A 17,935-nucleotide genomic window follows, 5' to 3' on the forward strand; every position below is an offset into this window, starting at 1 on the left:
ACTTTTGTGGGCCCGGTTATACCTCCTTTGGCTGGGTGTGGAGGGGTTGAGGTAGGGAGTCAGGATAAATGAACGTAGGGCATATGCACTGTTTCCTAAAAGGGAAATGGGAATACATTACTCACATGCATACTTGTCATTCTCACTGCAATAGGTGTGGAAGGGGTCGCTGACTCTGTCTTACCTAGGAGGTATCCTTCGCCAAATTCCCCTGCTGACAGCCGTGCATAGATGCTGTTCTGAAATATATAGGAGTCGTGGGTACTTCCTGGGAATTTTGCGACAAGGTCTGTGATTACGTACTTTGCATTGCAAATCAACTGGACGTTGATGGTGTGGCTTGACTTCCTATTGCGGTAAATGTATTCTGTGGCAGCAGGGGGACAAATGGGGATGTGCGTGCCATCAATGCATCCGATGATATGGGGAAATCTTGCCATCTGGTAGAACTCAGATTTTGTTTGTAGAAGTTCAGCATGGGTGGATGGAAAAGAAATGTAATGCTCCATCCTATGCAACATGGCGTCAAGGAATTTGTGAAAAAACCTTGAGAGGCTGCTCTGGGTCACCCCTCCCGCCACAGCAACCACGCTCTGGTAGCTCCCTGACGCCAGCAGGTGGAGGCTGCACAGCACCTGTACATGTGTTGGAATTGCATGTGCCCTTGGGGTGGGGTGCTCCAACAGTGGTTTGAGGTTCCTGATGAGCTCCATGATGGTGTCTGGAGCCAACCTGTACCTTTGAAGTATCTCCTCCTCTGTGAGCATGAACAGGGTCACCCTCTGCCTGTAGACCTGCTCCTGTCTCAGCCATTCCCTCTCTCCTTCCTCCCATAGCCGTAGCCGTCTTGCTATTACATAAAATGCCGTGGGTCCTTTTTTATAGGCTGCACCTGGTTACCACCTGATTTGAATCCATGGTAAATTCCGACTCTTAAATCTACATCTCAATGTTCAATTTTACCTATTATTATTTACCGATTCGGTAAATTTACCGATCGGTAACTATACCGATCGGTAAGTTTACCGATCGGTAATATTACCGAATCGGTAAATTTACCGATCGGTAATATTACCGAATCGGTAAATTTACCGAATCGGCCTCTTTCCTATCACCTACATACCGAATGCTCAATACAGGTCGGTAACGGCTGAAAATCGGTATTTTCGGCCGTTACCGACCGGTATTTGGCCACCTACATCTGGCCCTAGATGGGCAAGACGATTAGACAGGGGTTAAAGCTGGTATCTTGGAATGTTAATGGGCTGGGTGACAAGATCAAGAGGAACATAGTGCGCCAGTTTTTGAAACAGCACTCCCACGATGTGGTCCTCTTGCAGGAAACACATTTGGTTGGGAATGCTTGCAAGGCCATGTCGCAATGGGGTTTCCAGCTGGTGGTGCATTCGGCTTTTGGGTCTGGCTCCCGGAGAGTGGGTGTACTGGTCCGAAAGTCATTCCACATGACAATTGACTCAATCTGTACTGCTGTCCTGGGTAGATATGTTGCTGCCTCCGGGACCTGGGAGGGACAAATACTTAATTGCCTTTCGGTCTACATACCACCGGGACAACACACAGACCTTGGGGATCTCCTTTTAGATTTGCCAGACGGCAGAGTCCTGATAGGGGGCGATTTTAACTCTATTGTCTCAAATTCCCTCGACCGCTGGCCCCAGAGGGCATTGTCGCCCTCCTGCATGCGTATACACAGTTTTCTGGGTGCGATGGGCCTGGTGGATGTCTGGAGGGGACTCCATCCGACTGAACAGCAATACACCTTCTACTCAGGCCCACACCATAGCATGTCTAACTCCACAACGTAAAAGAAATACAGCACCTGGCCAGGGATATCACCGACCATTCGCCTATTTTGTGTCGCCTAGAAGTGGGTGAGCCCTCAGTTGGCCGCACTGCCCAGATAAACTCCTGGTATCTCACGAATCCCCAAATCAGGGATAAGGTCTTGAGTGAGTCAGATCTTTACTTTCAGGAGAATGTGGGGTCGGTAGATTCAATGCCAACTCTTTGGGAGGCCTACAAGATTGTCATACGGGGGTGGCTTTCGCCCAGATCGCAGGACAGTGCAAGGAGAAGGGTGCGGGTATGACTCGCTTGGAAGGGGAAATCTTAAACTTATAGAACGGACTTCGGATGTATGACTCTGCGGAGATACACCAGAAACTGCGTATTAAAGTCAAAGAATTCACTGACATGGCTACAGAGGCTGCTAAGACGCACTATAGGTACAAGCTTAGCATGATCTATGATGTTGGCAATAAGGCAGGCAAATTGCTGGCCTGGCTAGATCACAGGGAACAGGTCCATCGGGTCGTGGTTGAGATAGAAACTGACACCCGCTCCCGCCTCACTGCCCCCTAGGATATTGCGGACACATTCGTCAACTACTATCAGACTCTTTATACTTCCCGTACATCACATACGAAGGAAGAGGCTTCCTCTGTTCTACGCGATATTTCCTTGCTGTCTCTCATTGAAGAGGAGCGTTCTGCTCTCGACTTGGATATCACAATTGCGGAGGTTGAAAAAGCAATCCACGTCTTACGTGAGGGGAAAGCGTTGGGCCCAAATGGCTTGCCCATCGAGCTGTTCAAGCTCACAGCGGACAAGACTGCATCCTATCTCACAGGAATGTTCTGCGAAAGTAGGGAAAGGGGTATCCTGCTCGAGGACCAGAGGCTCGCCAATATTGTTGTCATCCATAAAGTGGACAAGTGGGCCAACAGGTGTTCCTCCTACAGACCCATCTCCTTGCTTAACTGCGAAGCAAAAATACTAGTTCTTGCCTCCCGATTGCTTAGAGTCCTCACCCAGGTGGGTCATCCGGACCAATCGGGATTCATGCCTACCAGAATCACCTCCCTCAACTTGCACAAGCTCCACAGAGTGCTGTGCTGTGCTGACACAGTCAGGGAAGACGCCGTTGTGGTATCCCTTGATGTGGATCCAGCATGCGGCACCATGGAATGGCCCTACATGTTCGCAGTCCTTCACAAACTGGGTTTTAGCCCCGAATTTACCAGCTGGGTTCGACTTTTGTAGCACCAACCGCTCTCCCAAGTGGTAGCCAACAAAAGGAAGACTGCCGTTTTCGCTCTCGGTAGGGGCGCAGACAGGGTTGCACCTTGTCTCCACTTCTCTTTGTCTTGGCCCTTGAGCCTCTGGCAATGTGGATCCACCAAGACCCCGTTATTAGGGTCCTCAAATGGATGTCTGGATGGGAGGACCACATATCGCTATATGCGGATGATATTTCGCTCTATCTGGCCTCCCCGGCTGCTTCCCTCAACGTGGTCCTGGACATATTTCAGGTGTTTGGTAGATTTGCTGGTTATTCAATAAACTGGACTAAATCAGTGCTTTACATCCTCTATGGCAAGCGACCTTCACTCCCCCGGGGCGGTCAACTGACTGAAGCAGAGGATGGCTTCAAATACATGGGGATCTGGGTCTCTAAAGACCTGTCCAGATTTTACGATCGTAATCTCCTGCCGCCTCTAGTGCGTCTTAAATCAGATGTCCTACATTGGAAGTCACTTCCACTGTTCCTCTTGGGGCGCGTGGCCCTATTCAAAATGAATTCCCTTTCCAGATTCTTGTATGCGCTACAAAACACTCCACATTTCGTTGGCTCTGCGTACTTCAGAGACCTCAACTGTACCTTAAGGGACTTGTTGTGGAAGGGTAAACCACCTCGTATTGCAACACACAAACCCATGCTGGGCATCACACCTCACTGCTATCAACCAATGTATGTACAGGCCGCAGGGTGACCCGGCCTTTCAGGTTGATAGGTGTCTCCTTCCGGGTGGCAGCTTTGAGGGGGCTCTTAATGTGCAGTCGTTGAAGCCTGCTTTGACTGGTCCGACTGGACATGCGGCACATGTGTGGAAAGCGGCTACCAAACTCTTGGGTAGGGAGGGGAGACTCACACAGGCTAAACAACTCTGGTACAGTGAGCAACTGGGCAGACTTATTCATTCAAGGGGCTTCGATCGTTGGGACCTCATAGGCATAACCAGGGTGGGTGATTTGTGGACGGCGGGTGAGGTGGTCCTATTTTCAGGACTGCAGCAAGAACACAAATTAGCCCAATATAAACACTTCAGGTATTTCCAAATCAGACATGCCTTGCTTGCGGGTCTTCCTAAGGGTAGTACACTCCCTGAGTCCTCCCCGCTCGAAGACAGAGTTCTAGATGGCGACCTACCTTAAAAAAAGGTCATATCACTTATTTATAAAAAGTTGATCAACAACATGGCAGATCCCCTAATTCGTTTGAAGGCTAAATGGGACCACGATGTGGCGGGACTGAAACGACGAGGAGTGGCTGGCTGCGGTGGCCTCCCCTCGGGAGGTGGCCATCTCCTCTAGACTCCGCCTGGTGCAGTTAAAACTTCTCCATAGATCCTACCTGTCTGGGCCCCTGATGGTACCATGGGATATAGTTCAGATGGAGGCTTTGTTAGACAATGTGGGCTGGAGGGCACCTTTATCCACACCCTGTTGGAATGCACATCTATCCAGAGATATTGGGAGGCGGTGGTGCACCTGAAAGAGGAAGCGTTGGGGCAGCAGATTTATTGCAATATAAAATTGGCTCTCCTGAATGTGTGGGGCCCTATTGACCTGAATTCCAGGGAGTGAACACGGGTTACCTTGGGGCTGATTGTGGCAAAAAGGAACATTGCGAGATTGTGGAGGGCTCAGAGCCTACCAAATATAGCAGAATGGAGCAAAGATATGGACTGGTGTATGGTCACGGAAAATTCTATATACGAAGCAAGGGGCTGCCCGAACAAATGGACGCAAATATGGGGGCAATGGAATATCCACAGGGGAGAGATATGCAAACCGCCGAGATCTAGAGAGGATATTCTCAGTGAGACCTAAGTACGTATAACTGGAAAATGTTGCTATTATTTTGAAATAATTATGCTTTCATGTATCACTCGCAACGTAGCAAATATTGCCAATCTGTGTACAACTTGATTACTCATATGTCATGCCTAAATTGACTTTAGAAGAGAAGAAGACCAGCATGCGGGGCTTGTAGACAACAAAAGCCACCAGCAAGACTGCACAATTTACAAGCTGATCCATTGCAGCAGCAAGGTCGGTTACCAACCCAGGTAGAAGAAACGGCACTGAGGAACCCTGGCCATTTCAATAAGTCATAATGACACAGCCACGTAAATAAACTAGAAATGATGGACAACTAATTGAAGTTTGGAAGTGAATGTTCATCTTTAAGGGTATTTATGGACAGGGAGTGCTATTGCCGTACAGTAGCCACTGTCGAAGTGAAAGTGTGTGGAGCACTGGAAGTGTACCCAGAGCTCCTGTGACTGAGGTACAGCTACTGGAAGTGAACTGCCACCCGGCAAGCCTGATTACCTGAAGTCATATGAAATATGTGAACTATTCAGCTCATTGTGGTCTTTTTTTCTGGGGCCCAGGATGGCGACTTGTTTGAGGTACCACGCTATGTCTGAGATTTCCCACTGTTAACAGCAATCAAAAGAGACCATTCACTGGCCCGAAGGCAGGCACAAGCATTATTTAACCGCTGGATGTTATTGGATATACGTAGTAGGGAGGAAAGGGATCCGATAACTACTGACCACAACAGGTAAAGTGTCACGTTTGTTAGTGCCTGCCTGACTGTAGGACTACAGGTCCCAGAAGGCATAGAGGAAGAGGCGGAGCTTGGGTCCGTATCAGGCAACATCGCACACAGTCTTGTGTGCATAATTCTTTGTTGGAATTTGGCTCTCGGCTGAGACCATATAAGGACGGAGGGATCTCCGTGCTTCGCGTTGAACCATGAGTATGTCTAACACAGACATAGCCTTGGTTGGTGCTTGGCTGAGCGCATTGTGAGCCCTGTTGCTGGTCAGATTTCTGCCACTGGCGTTCCGCTTTCGAGGACTCCGGTGAGTGCGGTAACACCCACCCACGGCTGAACAAGCATTGCTGTGGTGCCGAGAACAGGTGTTTGGTTACCGAGGGACATTCCATTCTATGGTGCGGTAAGGAAACCGCTTACAGTGCTTAGGACGCCTATACTACGAGGTAGGAGTACAGTTTACTTTTCTTTTCTTTGCTGCTAATGTCTGGAGAGTCCTTGACGAGGAGCATTTCCATTGATGAGCCCAGACAATGTTCTGTTATGTCCGGATGTTAACAGCCAAGACATTCTAGGTATTTGCTGTGATTCCATATCGGAGCGAGACTTTGGTTATTGGTCTCCAGACTCTTTTTTCACCCAGACCCCACATTATATATGTTTTGATAGCAAGACTAAGTACCAGTATGTATGGGGGGCAATGAAGGATGAAGGCTTTGGTTTTGTGGTTGTGTTAGGACTTGGCAACCTGTTGTTTTTTGTGCTTTCTAGACACAGCTCCACACTTGACTAATCGTATTTGTTCCTGAAGCAAGGGACAGTTGTTCTAGACGTCAGTGTGGAGAAGGTAGTTAAGGAACTAGTGACACTGATTGAGAGTAGGATTGCATGCACCTGTATTTACCTCTGTTGTTCTTTGTTGTTTTAGGTTCTTCTCCTTGCTGTCCCCATCCTACCCTTCCCTCATTTGATCACCCTAATACTCCGTATATTTGAATCGGAGTTTGGGGATGTCGAAAGGTGGACCCTTTATTGCAGTATCTGGATCCTGAGGAGTTGGCGATCCTTGCGTCAGGCCACCTCAAGGGGTTATATAGCTCGACTGTCAAGCTGCTCCACCTCTTTCATTTTAATACATATGAACACCTGGTAGAAGGATACCTGGCCCATATCAGAGTTGCCATGTAATCATCAGGGAGCTTTAAGTGTTTTAACTGTATGTCCTCGGGAACCAGGCAGTTAAGCTCAGCGAATCAATGCTTACATGGAAGAATATGCCTGACATCCTGAAAAGAAGACCAGTCCTAATGGGCAGTCTCTTGCACGGCAGAAGAACGTTCCAATAAGATTCAGACACAACCAATGAAAAGGAAAATCCGAGTAATGGGAATGACCCTTGATTTGCGGACTCTGAACTTTGTTGCTCACCCTGCGCAGAGGTGGTATTGGAGGAAACGCATGCACACTCAACAACTCATTTAAGGTGCATTCAAGAGGTTCTGAAGTTCTGGATACAGAATGCAGAAGTGGGGCACTTTGTTTTTTTCCCAGTTACAATCAAGTCTATTTCAAGATGCCCCCACCAAGCATAGATGTTGGCCAGCACTTCCTTATTTCAAACCTATTAGTAATGTTCTAACAAAGGACTGCTTTATGTTTTGCAGAACCAGAAGATGAAGCGCCACCAGACACTCACCTCCACCTAATCTCAAATTGTCTGGGCTTATTAGGAAAGCACTCTAATCCATGTCCACCCTGGTTTGCTCACATAGTATATAATGGAAATGTTGTCTGTCCGAAGTAAGAGAGGGCCCCCTTAACAAAAATGTCAGAGCCATCTGAACTGCACTGAATTCTAACACATAGCTCCTATGGTACCACAAAGGAAGAGTGCTTTGGGGGCAGGAGAATTCAAATGCCGTTCCTTAATAATTAAAAAAAGAAGAGGGGGCACCTAAAGAAGGGGGCAGGAAGGAGCGCAGTGACTGGCAGAGAAGAGGGAGAGAAAATAATTTGCCATGCACTGGGAGGTGTCTAAGTCAGAAGTGGAAGAAAACAATTCACCCAACCCAAAAAACAAAACATGTAGAGATTGGAATGCTCTTGGGTTGTAAACACAAAAACAAAAACAGAGAGGAAGTCCATTGAATCAAGAAAGTAATATAGACAAGAAAACCATCAAATCATGAACAATGGGTGGACCAAAGCTGATCCACACACAAAAGGGGAGAGGGCCAAAATCGTTTATACTCCAATACCCCAGACCCCCTACGGTAACTGTAATCACACACAAGGGGTATATAGAGTGCACAAACACAACAAAGGGAAATTTCCAAGTTTGGAAAAACTGCCCTCACTCACATACCGAAGTATGTGACATGCTTCATCATAGGGCCTGCTACAAACGCCCTGGTGTAGCCACATCCAGGGCGGAGTATTAGGGAAGGGGAAGAAAATAATAAATTCCACGTTACAAGACGAACAACACAATCAGTAAATGCGTACAACGAACAACAAGCATGAGTGATATGACGTGCAAATAAACACCTCGTGGATCTGATAGGAGTGCGACGGAAAATAGTGCAGTAAAGATGAGTGTTAAAACTGATTAGGGGTGCCAATAGAAAGAAATACTTTATTAAACCCAATTATGGTACCCTTATCAGGATTAAAAATTAAAGAGGATGGGAAAATGTCTTATTGAGAAAATGAGGTTCCTCAAGACTTCCCTCCTACCACTGCTCGAGTCAACATGTTTCGACCGTTTTCCTTATGCCCCGAAAGGTCACTTCGGTCTTCCTCAGGACTGTCGCAGTCAAATCCACTAGTTAGCCATGCCGTAATTCGGTCACTGGGTTTTCCCGAATGGAGTAGGTCTCATGGATCCGTACTCTTCTGGGTCTTTCAATTATTCAGTGGAGAAGATGTCCCCAAAAATAGGGGAAGACATTCACTGGAAAAGAGTAAGGAATAATGAAAAATGAAAAGGGGAACAGGAGGTCGTCCCCCAACAGACTACTCAATTCCACCCTGAGATTAATAATTTACTCGGGTCTTTCTCCAGGTAAGCAAGTTGTTTCAATAAAGTTCCGCATATCCACTCATACATATGTCATATGAGTTAGGATGGTCCCAATAAACCATCCACGAGACTTACTTCAATTGCTAATTAAGAAGTATAATAGTCGATGAGGTCATAAATCAAGCAACACATTCACGAGCCCTCGGCCCAGCCTGGGATCCCATGAGCCCACGTACACTCCACCCGTAAACCATCATAATCTTAGGCACATAATAAACATCCTCAAATGAGGCTTGTCAGTTTCAATCAAAAGACTTACCGAGTTTATGGACTACATAAACTCGAACTGGTGTCCGTCCGGGAGGTCTGCCCGTGAACACAATCTGAAAGGGATAAGGCATGCGTGGTAAATAGCCGCATCCCTTTTGTCTGTAGTATCGGCGTTCCATATTCTAGATAAGGCGCCACGGTTTTACAAAACTCCCCCCGTTCACCTTACCGTTCAGTACGGCTAGACCTGCCCACAGCTAGACGAAAGACGTGGTGTCCCTTCCTGTATTTACCGGTCCATTCCGTCTGCGGCATCTGACGTCACAAGCGTCATGACGTCATGGCGTCAGCGTGACTTTACGGCGAGACCTTCGGGAGTTGTAGTTGTAGTCATCATTCCGGTCCCCCCCCCAATGCAACCCTACTCCTGGGTCTGTGGGAATAGCTAGCCAAATGTAAAGTCACTGGAATCTAGGCTTAGAGACCTCGATGGAGTCAATAGACCGCAAACCAACCTATTTCAATATGTAAAAGAGTTTCAGGCGTATGGTGTATTACAAACCCAAGGAGCCGTTGAAGGGGCTATCCACAATGGGTTATGGTGATTGGACCCCATCTTAAATATCGCTCTTCCCACAGCTAGTTCAAGATGGAGCGAATTGTTGGCTATAAGCTTAAACTAAATCTGGGATTATGGATCATTAATTGCATTTGAGCCTGAGAATACATTAGTTTCAAGGGTGGTATCGTTTAGTTTTATTCTATAAATCTCCAAAATCCCACTCATTCCTTTCAAAAAGTAATGGGTGGTATCTATCAATCACGGTAAAGTTGCTTCACCCGGGCAGAACAATCCTCCCCAAAAAAGTACAGGGGTGGTATAGATCAAATAGACCCCTTCATATATGACATATTCTTTAGGGTGGCTCGCTGGGGCAAAACAGACTTCTCCTTTACTGTAATAGAGGAACACAGAAATATTGTAGTGTAGACCATGGTAGCCACCTAGTGATAGGTATTCACTATCCCCTGACCATCCTTCAAGGTAATACCCATCACATACTTGTACGGTCATGTACCATCTGTTGTCCCAAGTGTGTTGGTTTCTCAGGGGAGCACCCGCTAGATCAGATGAGTGGATGTAGGAGAAGACTTCATAAACGAATGGGTAATCAAAGCTCCCTCTGTATATTGTATCGTAGGCATTCGGTCTTTGCCAAGAAACAGTTAAAACTGTTCATAATGAGACACCTCAAAAGAAAGACGATTATACCTGCGATAGAGGTCTTTCGGTGGTTCATAGCAAGAGCTGTTGGTTTGAGCTGATGAGAGAATACTAAGTTTGCAAATTTAGAGGCTGCGCATGTGAACCTCAAAAGAAAATAACTGTGCTCATAAACCTAAAATAAAGGAGCAGCTCCACCTAGATGGACGTTGTGCATGTTGTCAGATATACTGCAGAGCTAGGATTTGTTATGTGCTTTCCCCTTGGAGGCTAGAGGAAGCAGAGTTGTCTAGGAAGTATGTGTATTTTGCAATGTGAAAGTTGTGTCCTCTTGTACCCTTTGTTTGGTACAGTGTTTGGTTTATTAGTCTGCCTCCCGCCTCTTTTCTTCTCCCAGGCCCAATTCTCTCATCAAGACTGATAACCCAGAAAGTACTAAAAATTAACGTGTTGCATTAATTCTAACAGAAAAATAATTTGAATTGTTTCACTCTATTACTGAGTTCAGCCTTTCTGGCTGCAGCTTATGGTAAATCTGTGTACTTGCATGCTACTGTTACTGTATTCCCACTTATTAAAAACAATTTGAAATTAAAAACTGCAGCTAGGAATTTCTGGCTGAAATTTGAAAACCCACATGCTTAGGATCTTCCTGATAACTTTGCCACCAACAATCAATCAGCACCACAAATGGTAGAATGAAGGTCTTTATTTTTACTGCTTTCTCTACGGTTAGGTGCAAATGGTGGGGGGGGGGGGAGGTTGGGAAGGTTATTAATGTTGCAAAGTGTGAGTCTGGATCAGTGTAGATATGATGTTAGCCATTTTTAAATTAAAACATCTCAAATAAAACGGTCTTAGACAGTACATGGTGACCCAGGTGGCTGCTATTTGCAGTTATTATACAAGCACAACTGAAGTGAAAACCTATTGGCCTTGTGAAAAATGATACAGTTTTTTCCCTTGAATGTCCTCAAACATTTAGCAATAGAATTATTAATGAATAAGAGTTGATAATGGACTACCCAGGTCGGCAGGGCGGCCCTCTATGGAGTCCTCAGGAATGAATGCTATGAAGACCTATTGTCCTTGCTGGAACCATGGTATAGCAGTGTTTTGTTTATCGTGTTTTCAGTTTGCTTTATCTGCTTCAATACGGCGCACATTTTGCCGCTGTGCGGGCAAATTCTACGCGAGTGTAACGCACACCCTCACCATGATGTCAGACGGCTGGTGGCCGTCCAACGCACGGAAGAGGTTAATGATTTGCTATCTATAACAATAAACACAATTGTTTATAATTGACACATATGAAAGAGGTGGTGGGGCAAGGTACCTCGAAAGAATTGTAGTTTTAGGACTAAATTGTTTCTAACCACAACCACTAAGACAAGAAGAGGCAGAATAGTAGAAGGGAGATGCTGTGATGGCACTGAAAGAAGTGGGTGAAACAGAATTACGAGGGAGGAGCAAAGATTTAGTAAAGTGGAATAATGTGAACAAAAAACAAAACATCTCTTTCCATTTATACACATTTGACCTATTATACAATATTGCAGAAGGTCTGATGTGTAGCAATATTTATGTAGCACACAGACAATGAGATAATTTAGATTTATTTTCATGACTGAACGGCTCCATTTATGTACACATCATAATGTTCAGCCTACAGAACCTTTGATACAACGAACAGGAGTGCAGGTGGAAAGGCACACTGCCTCTCCCATTTCAAGTTTTAAAACTTACTCAATATACACCTCTAGTGCTTGATGTGCTGCTTTAATTCGGGCTTGAGGGTTTCTCTCTCGCCATGCTTTCTGCATAACTGTTGGAGAAAAAGATGTTACAATGCCAGTCGAGGATGATAGAAAACAGAGAACGATTAGACAGTTGTCAAAGAAAAATAGAGGTAAAGGTGTAAATTGTGAATAATGTACATTTACGAGGTTAAACATACAAAAATGTGAAAAAGAGCAAGCAACATAGTAGATATTAGGTAACAAAATTGCACAGTAGAATGGGAGACTAGGACTGTAATCAATAGTCAGTTTGCATGGCTTCAGGTCTATTGTTGAAGGTAATTTTATAGGATCAACCATTAGACTTTTGTTTTGAATGAGGAGGTCAAAGTGTTAGATCTGATTTCAAAATGAAAGGCATTCCATATTCTCAGGGCAAGGCTGGAAAAGGAGCGTTTAGAAGTTCTCTTTTTAAATTTGTTGTGGTTTCAGCCGTAGAGAGTTAGAACTTCTTAGGGATTAATTCATACCTGATAATTCGAGTTTTTTGCTAGGTAAACAGCAGTGTTATAATGAAGTGTTTTATGTGTCAAGCAGGCTATCTTGAACTGAATCCTTGCTTCGAGAGAGAGCCAATTGAGTTGTAGTAGATCTGGTGTGATATGATCATGTTTTCGTGTTCCCGGGATGAGTCTGGAAAAGATGGTTGAAGTATTGAAGGATGTCCAATATGTTTAGGGCTCAAAGGTATGTTGGAGTACAGTAATATTTTTTTTTCAGGAAGAAAAAAAATTGTCTAGTGAAACAAGTTCAAGGCTCTTAGCCACATTATACATGGTAAGCCTTGTGATAGAAAATCATGGACAGGCCTACAAATAGTATCAAAGTCATCATGTGTGTTCGTGAGTGTGTTATAGAGGTGCTTTATTGCTATGATACGCCACATTCTCAAGTACCAATGAGCTATGGGGGGGGCGGTTCCTTACTTTTCCAATTTTAAGCTACAGTGGTTTCAGCAACATCCAGGAAGTTCCACATCTATATTCTATCCGCCATGGACTGATATTTCAAATTTGAAATGCACAACGCAAGTAGTGTATTATCTATAGGCATTGAAAGTGAGCATCCTAGGACTGTTTTCCAACGCTGCCAAAATGTTTGTCCAACATGGCTGAATAAAGGGGCAGTCCCACCATATATGTATGACGTTCCCCCTAAGTCTGCATTCCTTCCAGTAGAAACCCGATATTTGGGGCTAGTACTTCGCTAATTTAGTCAGGTAACATAAAAATCATATGCTATTCTATAGTGGGCCTGTTTCCTTAAATGCTATGAGTATTTTTGGGTATGTCCTTCCACTAGGCTATCCATTGTTTGACATCTATTGACTTCCCAAGACCCGCTGACTAATGGGTCCAGAAGGGCTGTGGCTATAAATTAGAAGCCAATAACAAAAGGGAATAGTGTCATAATACCACCTTTTGAAGCCACTGCATTTTTTTATTCCAAGAATTTGTATTGAGATATCTTAAATAAACAAAAGTAAGATCGAACAAAGGCAACATCAAGATGCTAGAGTAGGCAGTTACATGGGGAGTAAGTAAGAAAGCAACATACTTTGGTAATGATATAAGGGTTCTATAGAAGCACAAGATAAGCACAAGCCTGGACTCAGCGTCATAACACAATACAAAAGAGAGGGAAAAGACATAAAGAACTTAGACAGCAAAAGAGGTGCAAGAAGATAGAGGGACACTCTTGTCGATCTCTAACAGGGTGCTAATATATCAGTCAACGAGCAGAGAGAGTGCATCGAGAAGTATAACACAGAACATTGTAGTAACACCTTTGGAGAACCTACATATAGTATAATTAATATTAACATGTAAAAACGGGGATGCCTATTGTAGTGGGTGACGACCTGTCACATGGGGGTTTTGTCAGGGCGAAGTAGCTTTCCAGGGATTCCCAGACGTTGTTAATCTGTGTTCTCCAAGGAGAGTTCTGGAGAGAGATATTGTCTGCTTAAAAAAGTAATCCAATTCAGCCAAGCACGAAAGGAGGTAGTAGCCGTGTTCTTACAGTTGAACAAAATCAATTTGCAAGATGCGTTCAGTAAGATGTCTACCTGAAGTCTATTGTTTTGTGAGTGGATCTGGGGGTCTAGGAAACCATAAATTAGGGAAATTATTTTTTAACACGTGTCCCGCACAGGGAGTAAATAAAGTCAAAACTCTATCCCACAAAGGTGAGACCGCCCTGCAGAGAAAGAGTAAATGGCAAAGGTCGCCGGTGGCACCGTGACAATTCCAACATGTTGCGTCATCTCTAAGAGCCATTTTAGAAAGCTGTGCTGGAGTCCAAAAAGTCCTATAGAGCAGCCAGTACTTTGCTTGGGCAAGGGAAGGAGAGATCTCATGGGATAGGACGGACTTCCAGATTAACTGTCATTTGTCTGGAGGAATGGAACCATGGCTATCCCAGATATTCAAAAGTGCTCCTGTGGTAGATGTGTTTTTTGGTTTTAAGATGTGATAACATTTGGAGGACTGGTGACCTGACTTATTGAGGCAAAACATTGTTGTAATAATGGTAGGGTCTTTGTCCGTGTAACTGAACTTAGACAAACTTACTTTGAGCTTACGAAAGGCTTAAAAATCAATGTTTAGCAGAATGATTGGTGCTGAAGTACTCTGAAGGGAATTGGTGAATCTGGGGTGCTCAGTTGTTTTACGAAGTGCAAGCCTTTTGACGCCCATGATTCCCAGAAGATAGTTTTCCCCTGGATTTTGATCTTTTAATTGTGCCAGATTGATATCATGCTCAAGTGATTAATAGGGGTTCCTAAGATTTTATCGATTCTTCGCAGCACTCTAAGTATTGTTCAAAATGATTTTACCAGAGGAAATATATTCTGTTTTCTGAGTAAAATGCGATTGGTTTATGTACATTGAAGATTTCTTTTTCAATTATTAGCCAGGACGGAGTGTAGTCGGGAGAATGGGAAAACCACAAGGAGCCTTGTCTAGCCAGGAAGGTGGATTGATATTTTTTTTTTTAGGCCAGGCAAGTTCACTCCACCAAGGTGAGCGATAAGTGTAGTATTTTGAGAGCGATCCTAGTAGATGCTCTTTTTGCCAAATGAATTTAGATAATAGTTTATTTTTGGTGAAAATCCTCATATAGTGCAATGGGTTGCATACTGATAAGATAATTAACCATGGGAGTGACCATCATTTTGATGATCTCAATGCGGCCCCACCACGTGAGAAATGTAGGGTTCCAGCCCTCAAGCAGCTTATCGACCTTTTTCAGACTTTGTTTTTCATTATGTCTGAGCGATTCGAATAAATCTGAGTTGAATTCTTGCCGAGATATTTAATGAAGAGAGGTTGCCAGGATAAACCTGTAGATTAAAAAAAGTCCCTGGACAAAGATTGGTCAATCCCATGATTTCAGATTTGTCTTTATTGAGTTTGTAGCCAGACACTTTAGAGTAATTTTTGATTGTCTCTAGTAGAGAGGGAATTGAGCGTGCCACGCCTTCCGACAATGAAAATATCGTAGGCGTATGCGGCCACCTTTATTGTCTTTTGGTTGAAAGTAATTCCTGAGATGGAGGGATTTGAGCAGATCCTGTGTAGGAGTCGCTCCAATGTCAGGATGAAGAGGGATGGAGATAGGGGGCAGCCCTGTCTGGTGCCACTCTCCAAATTGAAGGATGACGATAAGAAGCCGTCTAAACGTAGTTCTAGCGAAGGGGGCGCTATAGAGGGCTATGAAGATCTTTCTGAAGGTTTCCCCCAGGTTGTACTTCAGCACGGTCTCTCAGAGGAAGGACCAAGAGACCCTGCCATATGCTTTCACAGCATCGAGGGTGACAGCTACAGTATCGGAATTGGAAAGCTCAGCTTTCTCAATGATGTGACATAGGAGACGTGTGTTTTCGCTGGACAGTCTATTCTTCATGTATCCTACCTGGGACTGGTCAATTAAGGACGGCAACAACAGTTCTAGTCTTTTACAAATGATTTTGGCATACATTTTTGTATCTAAATTAATTAGAGATTGGCCTATAGTGTTGTTTTACCAGCAAGGGGTCTTTACCCTCTTTTGGAATAACCACTATGGTTGCTTTGCTGGTTGAACCAGAGATGGAACCGGAGTCTGATAAGTGCCAGAATAAGTCCAATAGAGTAGGATTAAGTACTGAGGCAAATGTTTTTTTAAATTTGGGTGTAAGGCCGACGGGGACTGGAGTCTTGTTAGATTTGAGGGAGTCAACTGCTTTGGACACCTCCAAGTGTTATTGGTATGCTCATGTGCCCTGGATTTTGCTTTGTATGCTTACAGCGCGCAGGCACACTTCCTACACTATTTGGTACACCCTACACCCTTTCAACCACACGAAGCCATAGAAAATGATAGAGTAGCACCACTGCCATTGGCCACAGCCATATTTCAAGCATTTAAAAGGCATCAAGAGGAGGTCAATACCGTGGAAGCTCTACGCTGGGCCTGGCCAGGACTGTGCAAGCGAGCTAAGATAGACACAATATATGCTCCCTCGATGCAGGTAGCAGATCACCCACAAATTCCGCCATTGGGAAAGCGCAGGGCACGGGAGAGAGCGACACAGCTTAAAATACGCAAAGGCATGGACTTATTTCCCGCAAACACTTTCCTGACAATAGAACAGATGTGCGGTCAGAATCCACCGACTGCTGCAGACATGCTCCTCTATTACTAGCTGCGCTCCTCCTGAAGACGTAGGTTTGACACGTTCCCACATCCCCTTCCAACGTTGGATGCACTGGAAAACGTATTGACGGTCGATCATGACCGCAAGCTGATCATCCGTATATATACAATATAATGCGGAATGAGTCCCCACTAATCATCCCTGAGGCCAAGGCAGGATGGGAGGCAGAGATCGACACCAGTATTTCCGACGACCAATGGAAATCGATCTGTGGACTGTTAAGGCTGCTATCCTCCAACTATAGGCTAAGACTAACACAGTTTAAATATATCCACCGCCTATATCGGACAACGACACAGCTGCACCAAATGGGATTGAGACCGGATGATTGCTGCTGGCGATGTGGGAGTACACAAACTAATTTCCTTCACATGGCATGGCAGTGTATACAGGCCATTACTGGGCACAAGCTCCCTTGCACACCGCGGGCGGCGTTGCTGGGAGAAAACACTGATGTCCCGCCCAAACGCAAGCGGCTGATGGCGATGTTGCTAATCATGGCGAATCGCCAAGTCGCCATTCATTGGAGGGCAACCCTGCAGCCAACTACGAAAGACTGGATAGTTAATGTCACATACTGTAAAACACAATTGGAGGCATACTGGGAACAGCTGCCGGCAATATCTCACCCCAGGAATTTTTGGGGACCGTTGGTAGACTGGCTGAACACTGTGGAGTTGGACGAATTCTAAACAGACATAATTGTTGTACAGACCCCGCACCTGACGCACGAGCCTGGGTTCCCACAACACATTATCCCATCCATACCCAAATATGAGATGTTGTTCACAGACCAAAGCACAATAACAGTGTAATGTACTGCTGTTGACCATATATGACATGTACTATGCCCGTAATGGAAGGTTGTAGTGATATGGCCAGCAGGCCACATGGTGATTATTGATTGTCTTGCTGAATGTCATTGTTTCGTTTTTCTTTTGTGTTACAAATGCAAATAAAAATAATAATTAAAAAAAAGTGTTATTGGTTTGCTCAGTCGTATTTTGTCCTGGTCCGAGATAGACGGGAGTATGGTCTCCTCCAGATACTTCCTGCAGTCCTCCGTTAGGCGGGGCAGTCTTCCTTGTATAGAGAAAAGTAGAAGTTCCTAAGGATCTCTATGATTTTATCTGGATTCAAATGGGGGACATTGAGATAAAGCCCCTACGGTTTTATTTATGTTTTAAGTATGAGGCCAGAATTTTCCCTGCCTTATTGGCTTCATAAAGTTTTAGGGACTTGTATTTATTAATCCAGATCCCTGCCC

General features: G+C 44.8%; 1 protein-coding gene across 4 annotated transcripts in view; it reads right to left on the minus strand.

Annotated features, from left to right (window-relative positions):
• Positions 1 to 17,935, minus strand: part of ST7L (suppression of tumorigenicity 7 like) — a 1,501,068-nt gene that overhangs the window by 1,219,244 nt on the left and 263,889 nt on the right. For all 4 annotated transcript variants that reach the window (XR_013594902.1, XM_078644468.1, XM_078644466.1 and 1 more), the window contains exon 6: positions 11,914 to 11,992. Coding sequence is in view for 3 of the 4 variants with exons in the window: in XM_078644468.1 (XP_078500594.1) it covers positions 11,914 to 11,992 (79 nt within the window). In the remaining variant the exon portion in view is untranslated. The remainder of the gene's footprint in view (positions 1 to 11,913; positions 11,993 to 17,935) is intronic.

This window comes from Lissotriton helveticus, chromosome 5_1, assembly GCF_964261635.1.
Source record: "Lissotriton helveticus chromosome 5_1, aLisHel1.1, whole genome shotgun sequence".
NCBI lineage: Eukaryota > Metazoa > Chordata > Amphibia > Caudata > Salamandridae > Lissotriton > Lissotriton helveticus.